At 44.0% G+C, this 14,243-nt stretch overlaps 1 protein-coding gene across 1 annotated transcript in view; it reads left to right on the forward strand.

The window, feature by feature from the left end:
- The first annotated feature begins 1,361 nt into the window (after positions 1–1,361).
- The window catches only part of IRS1 (insulin receptor substrate 1), a 49,360-nt gene continuing 36,478 nt past the window's right edge, over positions 1,362–14,243 (forward strand). Inside the window, exon 1 of the mRNA XM_056564769.1 lies at positions 1,362–5,477. Within this exon, the coding sequence (XP_056420744.1) occupies positions 2,240–5,477 (3,238 nt within the window). The 5' untranslated portion in view covers positions 1,362–2,239. The remainder of the gene's footprint in view (positions 5,478–14,243) is intronic.

Consider the following 14,243-nt stretch of genomic DNA (forward strand, 5'->3'; position numbering starts at 1 on the left):
GCAGGGCTCTGGCAGTGCTCCTCCTGCTCCTTGCACAAAGGCAGAGGTAGCGGTCCTGCTGCTGGGTTGTTGCCCTCCTACGGCCTCCTCCATGTCACCTGATGTACTGGCCTGTCTCCTGGTAGCGCCTCCATACTCTGGACACTACGCTGACAGACACAGCAAACCTTCTTGCCACAGCTCACATTGATGTGCCATCCTGGATGAGTTGCACTACTTGAGCCACTTGTGTGGGTTGTAGACCCCGTCTCATGCTACCACTAGAGTGAAAGCACCGCCAGCATTCAAATGTGACCAAAACATCAGCCAGGAAGCATAGGAACTGAGAAGTGGTCTGTGGTCACCACCTGCAGAACCACTCCTTTGTTGGGGGTGTCTAGCTAATTGCCCATAATATCCACCTGTTGTCTGTTCCATTTGCACAACATCATGTGAAATTGATTGTCAATCAGTGTTGCTTCCGGAGTGGACAGTGTGATTTCACAGAAGTGTCATTGACTTGGAGTTACATTGTGTTGTTTAGTGTTCCCTTTATTTTTTTGAGCAGTGTATAACATGTAAAGGTCCACAGTTTCGACACTACTTCTATATAGGGTGGACAGATGTATGTATATATATATATATATATATATATATATATATATATATATATATTTACAACACACACGCATTTCTCAATCAGGGTGCCTCCAGCTGTTGCAAAACTACACCTCCCAGCATGCCCGGACAGCCTTTGGCAGCTGGAGGCACCCTGGTTGGGAAACACTGATATACACACAAACACATGTATTTTATACAGACAGACATATGTACATATATATATATATATATATATATATATATATATATATATATATATGTGTGTGTGTGTGTGTATATAGTGTGTCTGTATGTGTGAAATGCAAACAAGGCTTGAATATAGAACACGTGAGGTGGCAGCAGACACAGCTCGATGCCTAATACACATGATGCAGTATTGTTGTTATTTTATCCTACATAACCCCATGTTTACTATCGGATTTAACGCCACGTCCTCCACGACGTGTGCCTCCCACAGCCAGCCAGCCCGTGTCCACCACCCCACGACTGCGGACACACGACACGGCAACAAAACATTCCCGTTTCGTAAATATCAGCGACCTGACTGAATGGCGTCTACGCCTTTTTTTTTTACTACGCCGCACCTCAACCAAACATTTACTAGAGAGAGTAGGCGTGGTGGTTTACTTAAAGATTGACAGGTAGGAACAGCCAATGAAAAGGCGGGATGCCGCTCCAACGCCTCCTCGCCGTTCTGTAGTAATAAAGTCAATATGGGCGTGGCTTTAGCCTCAAGCAGGTTAGGTTGAAGGGGCTTGGCGTCGGCTTGTGCTCCACGCAGTGTGTGTGTGGTGCTGCTGTTGCTGGAGCAGGTCACGTGTTGCTGCGAGGGAGACGGAGGAGGAGGTGGCGGCGGCGGGAGCTGCGCGAAGGGGGCGGAGGCTGCTGCGCTCCCGGGAACTCAGACACAGACACAGCTTGTTTTGGTTTATTTCGTAAGGAGAAGTGGGGGGAGAGAGGAAGCCTGGCAAGAAACTCCGGCAACTCCTGGACCCAGCGCTCCCCCTGTGCACTCATCTATCAGCGCCTCCTCCTCTCTGCACTGCTGCAGCCTCGGTCCGGTCGTGCACCCCGGTGTGTGGGAGGGGGACAGGTCTACAGTTGGCAGCCGGGGGTTGCAGGATCAGGCAGAGGTGGCAGTCGGCTACCTGTCCTCCTCTTAATCCATCAGATGCCACTTTCTGCACCGCGTTGGGACTGAATGGGCACGGACACCGGCAGTGATCCCTTCCCGGCAGTGACATTGGAGGGGTGTCTGATCACTGCAGCCCGCTGGGAGGATTAAGCCGAGTTCACAGTAATCGCCCAGATACCGCAGTAGCGTTTTCCTTGCATCCATCCAGACCTACAGGCAAAACTTGAGCAAGACACATGCAGCCCAGGATGAAGCTGCCCGACTGTGGACAGGACTCTATGCACAGGATTACATTGGGCTCCATGCTGCCCGGCTCTGCTGCTACTCTGTGGATATCTTGATCCAAGGGAAATACAACACAACTGTGCAAAGTGGTACTGCGGCTCTGCTTTGGTGCTGAATGAGCTGTGAATCTGCCCAGTGACTTTTTCTTTACAAGGACTACGTATTTTTTTTCCCCCCTTTGCGTGTCTATTTTTGTACTATTATTTATACTCTGGTACCATGGCCAGCCCCACTGATCCTCCACCTCAAGAGAACTTCTCCGATGTCAAGAAGGTAGGCTACCTTAGGAAACCTAAGAGCATGCACAAAAGATTCTTCGTGCTGCGAGCAGCCAGCGAATCGGGTCTAGCCCGTCTGGAGTATTACGAGAATGAGAAAAAGTGGAGGCACAAATCTGGGGCCCCAAAAAGGTCCATTCCACTGGAAAGCTGCTTTAATATCAACAAGAGGGCGGATTCAAAGAACAAACATTTAGTCGCCCTGTACACGAAAGATGAGTGTTTTGCCATTGCTGCTGACTGTGAACAAGAACAGGAGGGATGGTACCAAGCTTTAGTGGACCTGCATAATCGGGGTAAAACGCACCACCACCATCACTACAGTGAAGGAGCTGCCAATGGGGTGCATGATGGAGTCAATGGAGAGGATGTGTACGGGGAAGTGAACCCCCCTGGACTGGCCTTTAAGGAAGTGTGGCAAGTGATTATGAAGCCAAAGGGTTTGGGGCAGCTTAAAAATCTTGTTGGAATCTACCGCCTGTGCCTGACCCACCGAACAATCAGTCTGGTGAAACTCAACTCCGATGCGGCAGCCGTGGTCTTGCAGCTCATGAACATTCGGCGATGCGGCCATTCAGAAAATTTCTTCTTTATCGAAGTTGGCCGCTCTGCGGTTACCGGGGCTGGTGAATTCTGGATGCAGGTGGATGACTCCGTGGTGGCGCAGAATATGCACGAGACCATCCTCGAAGCGATGAAAGCATTAAGCGATGAATTTCGACCTCGTAGCAAGAGTCAGTCATCTTCTAATTGCTCCAACCCTATTTCTGTGCCTCTTAGGAGGCATCACCTTAATCATCCTCCTCCAAGCCAAGTAGGGCTAAACCGAAGAGCTCGCACAGAAAGTGTTACAGCCACCTCACCTGCGGGAGGAACAGGTAAACATGGATCTTCATCCTCATTCAGGGTTCGAGCTTCAAGCGATGGAGAGGGTACAATGTCAAGACCCGCCTCAATGGATGGCAGCCCGGTTAGTCCCAGTGCCAGCAGGGCCCAGTCACATCGGCATAGGGGCAGTTCTCGGCTTCACCCGCCTCTTAACCATAGTCGCTCCATTCCCATGCCGACAAGTCGCTGCTCACCCTCAGCTACAAGCCCTGTAAGTTTATCCTCTAGCAGCACCAGTGGACATGGCTCCACTTCTGACTGCTTGTGTCCTCGAAGATCCAGTGCCTCAGTTTCAGGTTCCCCCAGTGATGGTGGCTTTATTTCTTCTGATGAGTATGGATCCAGTCCGTGTGATTTTAGAAGCTCCTTCCGAAGTGTGACGCCAGATTCATTAGGGCACACTCCTCCAGCTCGAGAAGAAGACTTAAATAACTACATCAGCATGGGCAAAAACAATTTGATCCAGAGAAGCACACCGCAGAGGTACCAGTTAAGTAGGGGTGAGGAGAACTCCGACCTCGACAAAGTGTTTAGAAAGAGGACTCATTCCTCAGGTACTTCTCCACCCACCATTTCCCACCAGAAGACCCCTTCACAGTCATCGATAGAGGAATACACTGAGATGATGCCTTCTTATCCTCTACGTCTATCATCCTTTAGGCACTCTGCTTTTGTGCCCACTTACTCATATCCAGAAGAGTGCCTAGATCTCCACCTGGAAAATAACAGACCAAACCACAGTGATGATGGCTATATGCCAATGTCACCAGGTGTTGCTCCTGTGCCTACTAAAAATGGTGACTACATGCCCATGAGTCCGAAGAGTGTGTCAGCCCCTCAGCAGATTATTAACCCAAGACGCCATACACAGGTGGACTGCAATGGCTATATGATGATGTCTCCCAGTGGTAGCTGCTCTCCAGACAGCTGTAACTATAGCAAAATCTGGACTAATGGTACTAACCCAAAGTTGTCTATAGAGAGCAATGATGGCAAATTGGCTTGCAGTGACTATATAAATATGTCACCTGCTAGTGGGTCAACTACTAGCACTCCTCCTGACTGCTATCTGAATTCTGTTGAAGAGCCATCTAAGCCTGTCTACTCTTACTTTTCTTTGCCAAGGTCCTTTAAGCATGTTCACAGGAAGACTGATGATGGCCACTCTCGCACATCTGTAAGCTCAGGTCATCCTTTATTTACAGAGGAATCCTCCTCTTCTTCCACAAGCAGTGATAGTCTTGGGGGACAAGAAACCCAGCAGAGCCGGAAAAGTGAAACTTGTCTGCAAGGAAGGAGCAGCAGATTGACCAGGCCCACACGGTTGTCTTTAGAAAGTAGTAGTAAGGCCAGCACATTACCTAGGGCTCGGGAGCCTGCTTTACCACCAGAGCCAAGGAGCCCTGGGGAGTACGTAAACATAGAGTTCAATGAAAAGCTATTCCCTGGGGGATTGATATCTTCGGTACATTCACCATCCTACGTGCAGAGTAGAGTAATTCCTCAGAGAGAGAATTTATCTGAATATATGAAAATGGACCTCAAACACTGGAGGGTAAAAAATGCTTACACCTCATGTAAACCTGTCAGTACGGTGTGTGCGACAGACATATGTAGTAGTCGTCCACCTGTTAGAGGAAAGCCCATTCAAAAGGACTACATGAGCATGCAACTTGGTACCCTTTGTTCAGACTACAGTCAATTGCCACCTGCCAGGACCACTCCCAAACCAATTTCTCCATCTTGTAACAGTAATTATGCAGAAATGTCAATTGGGGGAGTCCCTGATAACTTGCCTGCTCCTCCGCCATCTAGTAATACAAACCTAGCAGAAAGTTCCTGCTCTCTCCTGGGCCAGGGCTCTGGACCCAGTGCATTTACCCGTGTTAGCCTAAGCCCAAATCGCAACCAGAGTGCCAGAGTTGTCAGGGCTGGTGACCCACAGGGTAGGAGGCGACATAGCTCGGAGACCTTCTCTTCTACCCCCACCACAGCCCGAGTCAGTGCTGGACCTGTTTCTGGAGATGATGTAAAGAGACACAGTTCTGCTTCATTTGAGAATGTTTGTCTCAGGCCTGGAGAGTCTGTTCGGAGAGAGTCCCAGCAACCTTCAGAGCACCATCACAATGGCCTCAATTACATTGATTTGGATCTAGTTAAAGACTTGAGTGGCCTGGAACATTGCAACCCCCATCAGATTGGGATCACTCACCCCTCAGATGATCTGAGTGCTTATGCTAGCATCACTTTCCATAAGTTGGATGAACGCAGGAGCCAGGCAGAGACAGAAGGTAGGTTACACAATTACTTTTCATAAAACAAACCGCTACTTTTGAAGTTCACTGGGTATATTTGTTGCTTGTTATTGTTCTGTAAACCTGTTTTTAATACTCCCTATCATAAACCAGTTGCTTACTCCAGGTGTTCATACCACTCATGTGTCAGTGGTAGCAGTGAGTGCATATATATAGGTAAACCAGGTCCTTATAGCTTATAGTTGCTCATCTGGTTTTGCTTATGAGTTGTTTTTGTGGTTTTGCACAGTCCTGTTTTTGTTTGTGTCATTCCTGCAGGTAGATCTTTGTAAAGTGATCAGGAATGGGAGTGTTATGCAAGCTTCACTGCTGTACATGTGGTGACAGAGGTCAATAAAGGTGGGGCACCAATGTCCAGGTCCTGCATTGACTGGTGTCTTTGATCTGCTGGATACCTGTATCTGATGTTTGTTTTTTCCTTTTGTTTAATGTTTACACTTTCTTGTGCTACATTTTGGTTTTATTTATAGCAGAGATAAAGTTGTAACTTGTACATGTTGTGTGCATCCTATGCACTTGTGTTTCATTCTTACAGAAGAAATGCTGGCAAGGTGAAACTTATCTGAATAACATGGTGCTGTAGAAAGTTACTGCACTGAAGCCACGTGTTTTATTGTGCCAGGGTGAGGTATATGAAGCACTGCAGGGTTGTCTTGTATCTTCCGAGAAGCTCATGTTTAGAGGTCTGGAATCTTGTTTACCTGTTGGTGGTATGTTACCCTCGTGCCCTGGTATCTAGAGGGTGACAGAATGACTTTCTGTAGTAGATTGTAACTGTCAGTAATGTGCTATGTGCTCTAACTTTGTAGCTTGTGGTGGAGTGGAGAGCTTTGATGTAGTCAGGCGCAGACATTGGAGCTTTCAGTGAGCCCTTTGTTTCACATCTTTGTGTCTGACTGAGACCACCATACGTGTAAGAAGTCAATCCCAAAATATTAGTGTCTCCCTGGTATTACATGTGCTGTACACGTTTCACTGTTTGATAAAGTAAAGTCTAGACGGCATACTCTACTGCACTTGAGATGTCCCTTAAGATTGTGCTTGTTGATGCTCCAGGAGTTTATTAAAACACAAATCCTAATGGGTTTGGGCTGACATCTTATCCGTTCTCATGGTGAAAACCCAATTAGAGACAATCCCACTCCTAATGTGATTGTTTTATTCTCCGCAGTCACCAATTATTCTCTGTAATTAATTTGCTGCTTTTTACACTATGGGATTACAATATCCGCATATTGTAAAACATCAAACTTCATGTGGAACAATGTATCTGCCACCAGTGCTTTGTATGTTTGTTGCTCAACTATAAAAGTAATAGTGTGTGTGACTGGGATAGTAAGAGTCCCTGAAGACACATGTAAGGTAATGGGGATGATGATGTAATCCTGCACTTTTCTTTAGTGGACAGCAGAGCTTCATGAATGAACAAATTAGAGCGTGGGAATCTGTCATTTCATGGACTCATTGCTTCCATTCCGACCTCTCTCTTCCTTCTTATTAGCACACATCCGCTTAACCCCCAAGCCTCTCCATAACCATTTGGCAGCAGCATGCTCTTGTGTGTCAACTTGTTTACTCTTCCTCCTCCTGAATCGGCTCACAGTGTGCTCCTTGTTTTTGTATGCCTTTAGTCATTACATTGTCCTGAGCAGCCATCATTTGCCATGACTTTCTTCAAACCATTGTAAGCACTTTTGGCTCTCCCGAATTTAGCTGACAACAAAAAGCTTCCACTAGTTGGATAAGCAACACTTCACATTTGTTTCTACCTTTTATTATGGCTCCTCAAGATGATCTTTTTTGCAGAAGAGACTGTGGCCATAAAGCTTCGCTCTTTCACCGCCTTGCCCTTGGGTAGCCTGACACCTTTTGTTCCCATTAGCCTTCTGTCTATCACATACTACTTTGTTAAATAACCACAAATGAGCCCCCCTACTTTCCACATAGGACGGCATGGAAAAACTAAACTGCATGTGCTGCGGCTGCCGGCAGGTGTGTGCTTTTACAGTGTGTGCGCAGGAGACACCCTGTCTGCTTTTTGTGTCTGATATGGAGGGAATTGATGTTTACTGGTGTATGGTCTGAGCTGAAGTCCTGCATCAGCAAAGCTTTGTAGACTGATGTTAACGGCAACACTGCTCTGTATAGATGGCATTTCTTGCTATTTTGTGTGTGTATGTGTATATATATATATATATATCATTTTTTTTTTTTTTTTTTACATAAGAACGATTTAAAATTATAAAATGAAAATCTGGAGTAAAGGTGACGTGTTTGTTGTCTCAGCGTCCTTTGCGGTTAAACGGTCTCGTGTTTGTGTTCACATTAAACAAAGAGGCACGTTCAGGTCGCATCGGTTAGGACCTGGCTTTGAACATTGTCATCTAGCAAACAACGCTCTTAGAGTTTGGACTTGCTGTTAATGTGTCAATATTTTTCACAAGTGAAATGTCCTTTTATAACTATCGATAACTTATCTCGGCAAATTCTACTCACGTTGCATTTCTTTGTTGGGTAAACAAATCGACTGCAGTATAAAATAATTTTCAGTGTGGCATCAGATTTTTTCCGTATCAGTCGAAATAACCGTACTCAATGAGCTGAGGTCATGTAAGGTAAAATGATCTTAGACGTATGGAGTACATTGCTGGGAAAGTACAGTAAGTGCCGAATCAAGTTTGGAAGTTGATCTCTCCCCTTTTTAAATGAAAACTTTAGACAGAAGTGGTGTTTAGAGACTGAAGTGACTTATATGATGCATGTAGAAGTGCAGACTCTTGTCTGAGTATTACATAACTACACCTATTGTAACTAACCAAGAACATATCAAAACTTTATGGGACAAATACATAAAAACTGTATAATTGTTTTACAGCGTTAACCAGGACTAGACAGTCCACAAGAGTGCACCTGAAGTAGAAGAGTTGCTGAGGTTGTTTGGAAATCTTTTGCATCTTTAAATTATCTAATATGAACTAGTATACTGTTTTTATTTGGCACATTTATGGTACACCGCATTGCTTTAAAGACATGCCCACAACCTTTTATCAGGCAAGGCGCAAAATAGTCTGAAATATACAAGTGGGGGTGCAAGTCATATAGGTCAGTCTTTTGGTGCACATTGCGCCATGTTTTTGGCACACACAGTTTATCTACTATTATTTTTTATTTTTTTTAATGCCAGTTTGAGGTGCAGGAGCGGATGTAGACTTGCATGGGACGCAAGCCTGCACCTCACACCGGCGCTCAGGATGTATGGAGCGGGCTCCTAACTCGAGCCCGCTTCATACTCATCGGCCCCAGACTGATTTCAGTAGTTATCATGCCGTTATGCCTTTAATAGCCGGGCATGTGGTGACTGCCGCAGCCGGCCATTAACCCTTTAGATCACCACTGTCAAAATTGACAGCGGTGTCTAAAGGGATCCTTTAACCATCCCTGGTGGTCTAGCGGGGTGGATCGTCAGTGGAGATAGCCGGAGAGCTTACCTCTGCATTCATGGCTGCTCCCATAGATCTGCATTTGATTGAGCCTGCCTTGAGCAAATGAACACAGATCAATGGAGTTCAATAGAACTGCATTGATCTGTATGCAGAATCTAAATGAGTCTTCCTAATAAAGTGTATTTAAAAAAAGAAAGTTCAATAAAAGTTTAAAAACACCCCCCCCCCTTTCCATATAAAAATATGTAAACATAGTAAAAATAAACATATTTTGAATTGGCACGTGCGCAATTGTTTTAATTATTAAAAATAACATTGTATATCCCATATGGTAAATGGCATTACCATAAAAAAAAATCACAGAATTGCATTTTTTTTGTTTATAACATCATATACCAGAAAAAATGAAATAAATGTTCAAAAAGTCCGATCAATACCAAAATGGTACCGATACAAACAGCATATTACGGCCAAAAAATTAGCCCTCATTACAGCCCAGTATACCGAAAAATTAAAATGTTGTTATAGGGGTCAGAATTTTCTTTTTAAATTAAAAAGTAAAAAAAAATATATATTAAACATGACGGAAATTAAACAAATTTGGTATTGGTGTAATCAGGCCGACCTAAAGTATCAAAATAATATGTTTCAGAGCATAAATTATGGAAAAAGGAAAGGTGTCATTACAAAGTATACTTGGCCCCGTAAAAAACAAGCCTCATATGGGTCTGTAAATGGAAAAATAAGAGTTATGGCTATTATAGGACGAGGAGGAAAAAACTAAAGTGCAGAAACTAATAAAGACCTTATTTATCTACTATTTTTGATGAAATTATTATCTACCAGGACAAGTGGATTTTTTGGAGGGACAAGTAGATTTGTGTTCCACTTTAGTCCCTTATACAACTATTTTTTTTTCCACACCCCTGTTTTTAAATGCACGCCATTGAAGTTCTAAAGATAAACTTCTAAGGCTAAGTTCCCATCTGTGTCATACTTTGGGGCCCCCGTTGTAGATTCCATTCAATAGTAGTAAACAGAGCTGGAAGGTCTGCTGTATGCTGGACACCAACTTTTAACTCTGTTTTTCAATATGGTGTCCATTTATTTAACTGGATTTGACCAGGCACAATAATACTGCATGGTGCTTTTTTAAACATTTTTTTTAATCCAATATATGTGAACATAGCCTAATACGACTGTTGATAAAACTCTTCTGTCCAGGGCAGCATTCCTTTCTACACCATCTTACACTTACATCTTCTTACATAAAGAACCATAATTGAAAAATCAGTAGTATTTCCAGGACAAAAATGTGTTATAGTGTTGTATGATCTGGATTTTTTATGAAAAAAAAAAAATTGTTCAAAGCTTCTATCATAGTCAGCGAACAGATCAAAAAAGTGGTCACTGTGGCTAACGTATATCTAATTTCTATGACTTCACTCCAGAGGAGAGGATTGGTTAGTTGTGCTCTGAAGAATTTGATACTTGTGATCTTTGACACGTAGGTTATTACCGATGTCCTCGGTCAGGTCATTGCTTTAATTGTGATAAGTAAATCCATGTGTATTTTTGCTTTTTTTTGTTTTGTTTTTGTTTGATGCTTGCTGCATTTTGTCTTATGTGATTTATTGCTGTTATGTGATTTGTGTGCATTACACGGCTATGATATCTGCTCAGTTGCTCGTGGCTTTTGACAAGTGGCTGCAGATCTGTTGTGTTTTCTCCACTTCTGGTGAATTTTGGATTGATCTAAACCTGTCACATTCTGTTTTTCTCTCTTTTTTTTTTTGTATAGTTTGCAATCTTTTTTTTTTCTTCTTCAGCCTCTGTTCACAGGCCAGACTCTTTTCTCTTTCCAAACCAGCAAAAGGCTAAAGCAGTGATTGACTGCTGAGAATGGTATATCAGTTTCCCATGTTCAGGCCAATCTACGAGAGTATTTTTTTACTTAATTAAACCACAGGAATGCCATTCCATTCCCAGACCTCTGTTATATTGTTAAAGCAACAGTGCTATGAATTCGTTCACATCTTCTGCAGACAAAGAGCTTTTCCTTTTATTCGTAGATGTCATTGATATGTGTTTTTTTTTAATGTGTAATAGCATCAAGCAGTGAAAATCCCAAAAGGTCTGTCTAACATTGACACTATAAAATTCAGACTGGTTTAACCCCTAGAGGACACTGATAGCTAATACCTGACAACTGCGATCAAAGTTGATTGCAGTGTCTAAGTGCCAAAATTAATTGCTGGCGAAATCTTGGGGTCCCAATCTGCTGAGAAGATGGATTAAGATCCTTAACCTGCTCTGTGTCATTTGATTGGTGCTCCAAATGTACAATTGGAGCACTGAAAACACTGATGAATGCTGTGTTAATAGAAATAACGTAACTTTAAGGTGCACTGTGTAGAAATGAAATAGCAAAATTGGGTTGTTTCGCCCCACAAATATAAATATTCATAAAATGTATTTTTTGCTATGCCATACAGGGGTGTGAAAATTTAGTTAAAAAAAAAAAATAACTACTTGTCCATGGGACTAAAACGGAGCAAAATCTACTTGTCCCTCATGATGATCCACTTGTCCGGGCTTATTTTTGCTTTTACACTCTCTGATTTTTTTCCTCCTTGTGCTATAATAACCATAACGAACTATCTTTTTAATTTTTCCTTAACATATGCTGCAAAAACAAAAAAAAAAAATATTGCAATCCATTGAGAGAGCCTAGTTCAGCCAGGATCTATCAATGACAGATCCATGGACAGCAGGGAACACGCGATCGCACTGCGGGGTGGCGATCCACCCCACTAGCCCACCAGGGAGCATTCACATGTCCCTTTTAGACGCCGCTGTCAGCTTTGACAGCGGCGATCTAAAGGGTTAATAGCCAGCCGCTTCGATCGCCACATGCGGGATATTAGCGGCAGCCCCCAGCTCCTGAAAACAGCCGGGGACGGCAGAGTATGGAGCGGGCACGAGTCCGGAGCCCACTCCATACTCCCCTGTGAGCGCTGCTGTCCTGGTCGGGGGCTTTCAGGTCCGGCCCTGCTTGCCCAAAGCAGGGCTAAGGACCTAAAATAATTCACCTGCCCGGTGCCTGGAACTGCACGTCCTGGGCGTCTGGCAATAGTTGAGTCCTTTTTATATTTACATGTACATTGTGGGTGTGTGTGTGTGATATAGATAGATATAATAGAGAGAGAGAGATAAAATATGTGCAGGATTTAAAGCTTCAGATTTTATCCTACAAGGTGCAGCGTAAACTAAATGACTGAACACAGCTTAAAATCTGCAGCTTCAAATTATGTGCATCAAATTTGCTCAGAATACTGTACGTGTGAATAGACAGAAGACAGACTTATAATGGTCATCTTAGTGTAATTTTTATATGTTCCATCATATACTATCCATATAGCCATCTATATGCCCCCCTCCCCCCCCCCCCCCCCCCTTGGATTCGTGGCAATGTTGCTTAAACAGAAGATTTGTGGAGGAAAACGCCGCAATGACAAATTTGGTTTGGATGTATAGCTAGCCCTGGTTTCCAGCAGTTTGCCTCCCTAAGGTGTTACTGGTTTTTGTATGACTTTATGCTGCTTTGTGCATCTGCAATAGTGCCTTAAAAAACATTGTTACACCATGTTGTGAAGAGGAATATGGCGGCTGAGGTCATGAAGGAATGCAATCCTCACTGGAAACTCAGTTTGCTACTGTTTATCTAGTAAAGCTTCATTACTACATAGCCTTTTATAGGTTGTGCCAGACTGTGTGTATCCTCTGAATTATTAATGCTTTTCTGCTGTCTGGAATCATGAATGGATTAGGTTTATACCATTATGGAGGAAAACAAATTCCTCTTAGGGAACCTAAACAACTAGCGTATGTGACTGTTCATTTGACAGGCATGAAAGCAGAGCCAGGAGGTCACCAGTTGTGTCCCCATACATTCGGGATGGAAAAAGAGCATTCGAGCAAACATGTTTGTTTATTTTTGTTTAATAAGACTCTACACAAATGTCAATAGCAAAGAACCCAAAAACTTCTCGCATTAAACAACTTTATTATACATGCACACTAGGGATCGACTGATAATGTTTTTTTTTAGGGCCGATACCGCTAATCGGTGCAGGTTAGGGCCGATAGCCGATAACTTATACCGATATTCCGGTATAAGTTATCGGCTATTTATCCCCCCGCGACACCGCTGCAGCTCATTGATTTAAAGCGGGTGCTTTAAATCAATGAACTGCAGTGGCTTTTGCAGTGCCATAGACCGCCGCCCGCTTCTCTTTCCCTGCCTAGGGGGGGTCCTGAGTCCTATCACCGCGATAATATAATATCGGCCAAACCGATAATCGGTCGATCCCTAATGCACACTAGAGACTCTGTAGGTTTGTATAAACTGAGCTGTATATAACTCTAGTCACAGGTTAAGCCATATTAGAGGCGAGCAATAAAAGCAAGTTAGTAGACATTGCAAACTAAGACTAGACAGTCTTAGAGCTGGGCGGTATGACCAAAAATGTGTATCACAGTATTTTTGTAAATTATGGCGGTTCCACAGTATTTAACCATATTTCCCCCCCCCCCCCATTCACGTGACCCGTGGGTGCTGTTCTGCTTCTCCACCCCCTTTTTTTCAGCCCAGCGCTGCGCTGTCCCCCACATCGGGGAACTAATCTTGTGACCCGCAAGCGCTGCTTCTCTCCCCACCCCCCCCAAATAATTATCAGCTGCTGCACTGTACTATCCTGAGCCTGGGCTGCAAAAATAGACAAGGCAAAAATAAACAATATACACTTTAACACTCCTTCCTACGTTCCCCCATTGCTCCAGTTGCTGACTGCCATTAGGTATCGAGAGGAGATCCTCAGACCCCTTGTGAGACCATATGCTGGTGCATTTGGCCCTGGGTTCCTCCTAATGCATGACAATGCTAGACTTCATGTGGCTGGAGTGTGTCAGTAGTAACTGCAAGAGGAAGGCATTGATGCTATGGACTTGCCCGCCCGTTCCCCAGACCTGAATCCCAGACAACATGTCTCGCTGCACCACAGACTGTCCAGGAGTTGGCGGATGCTTTAGTCCAGGTCTGGGAGGACATCCCTCAGGAGACCATCCACCACCTCATCAGGAGCATGCCCAGGCTTTGTAGGGAGGTCATACGGGCACGTGGAGGCCATACACACTACTGAGCCTCATTTTGACTTGTTTTAAGGACATTACATCAAAGTTGGATCAGCCTGTATTGTGGTTTTCCACTTTGATTTTGAGTGTGACTCCATATCCAGAC

This window comes from Hyla sarda, chromosome 3 (assembly GCF_029499605.1).
Source record: "Hyla sarda isolate aHylSar1 chromosome 3, aHylSar1.hap1, whole genome shotgun sequence".
Lineage (NCBI taxonomy): Eukaryota > Metazoa > Chordata > Amphibia > Anura > Hylidae > Hyla > Hyla sarda.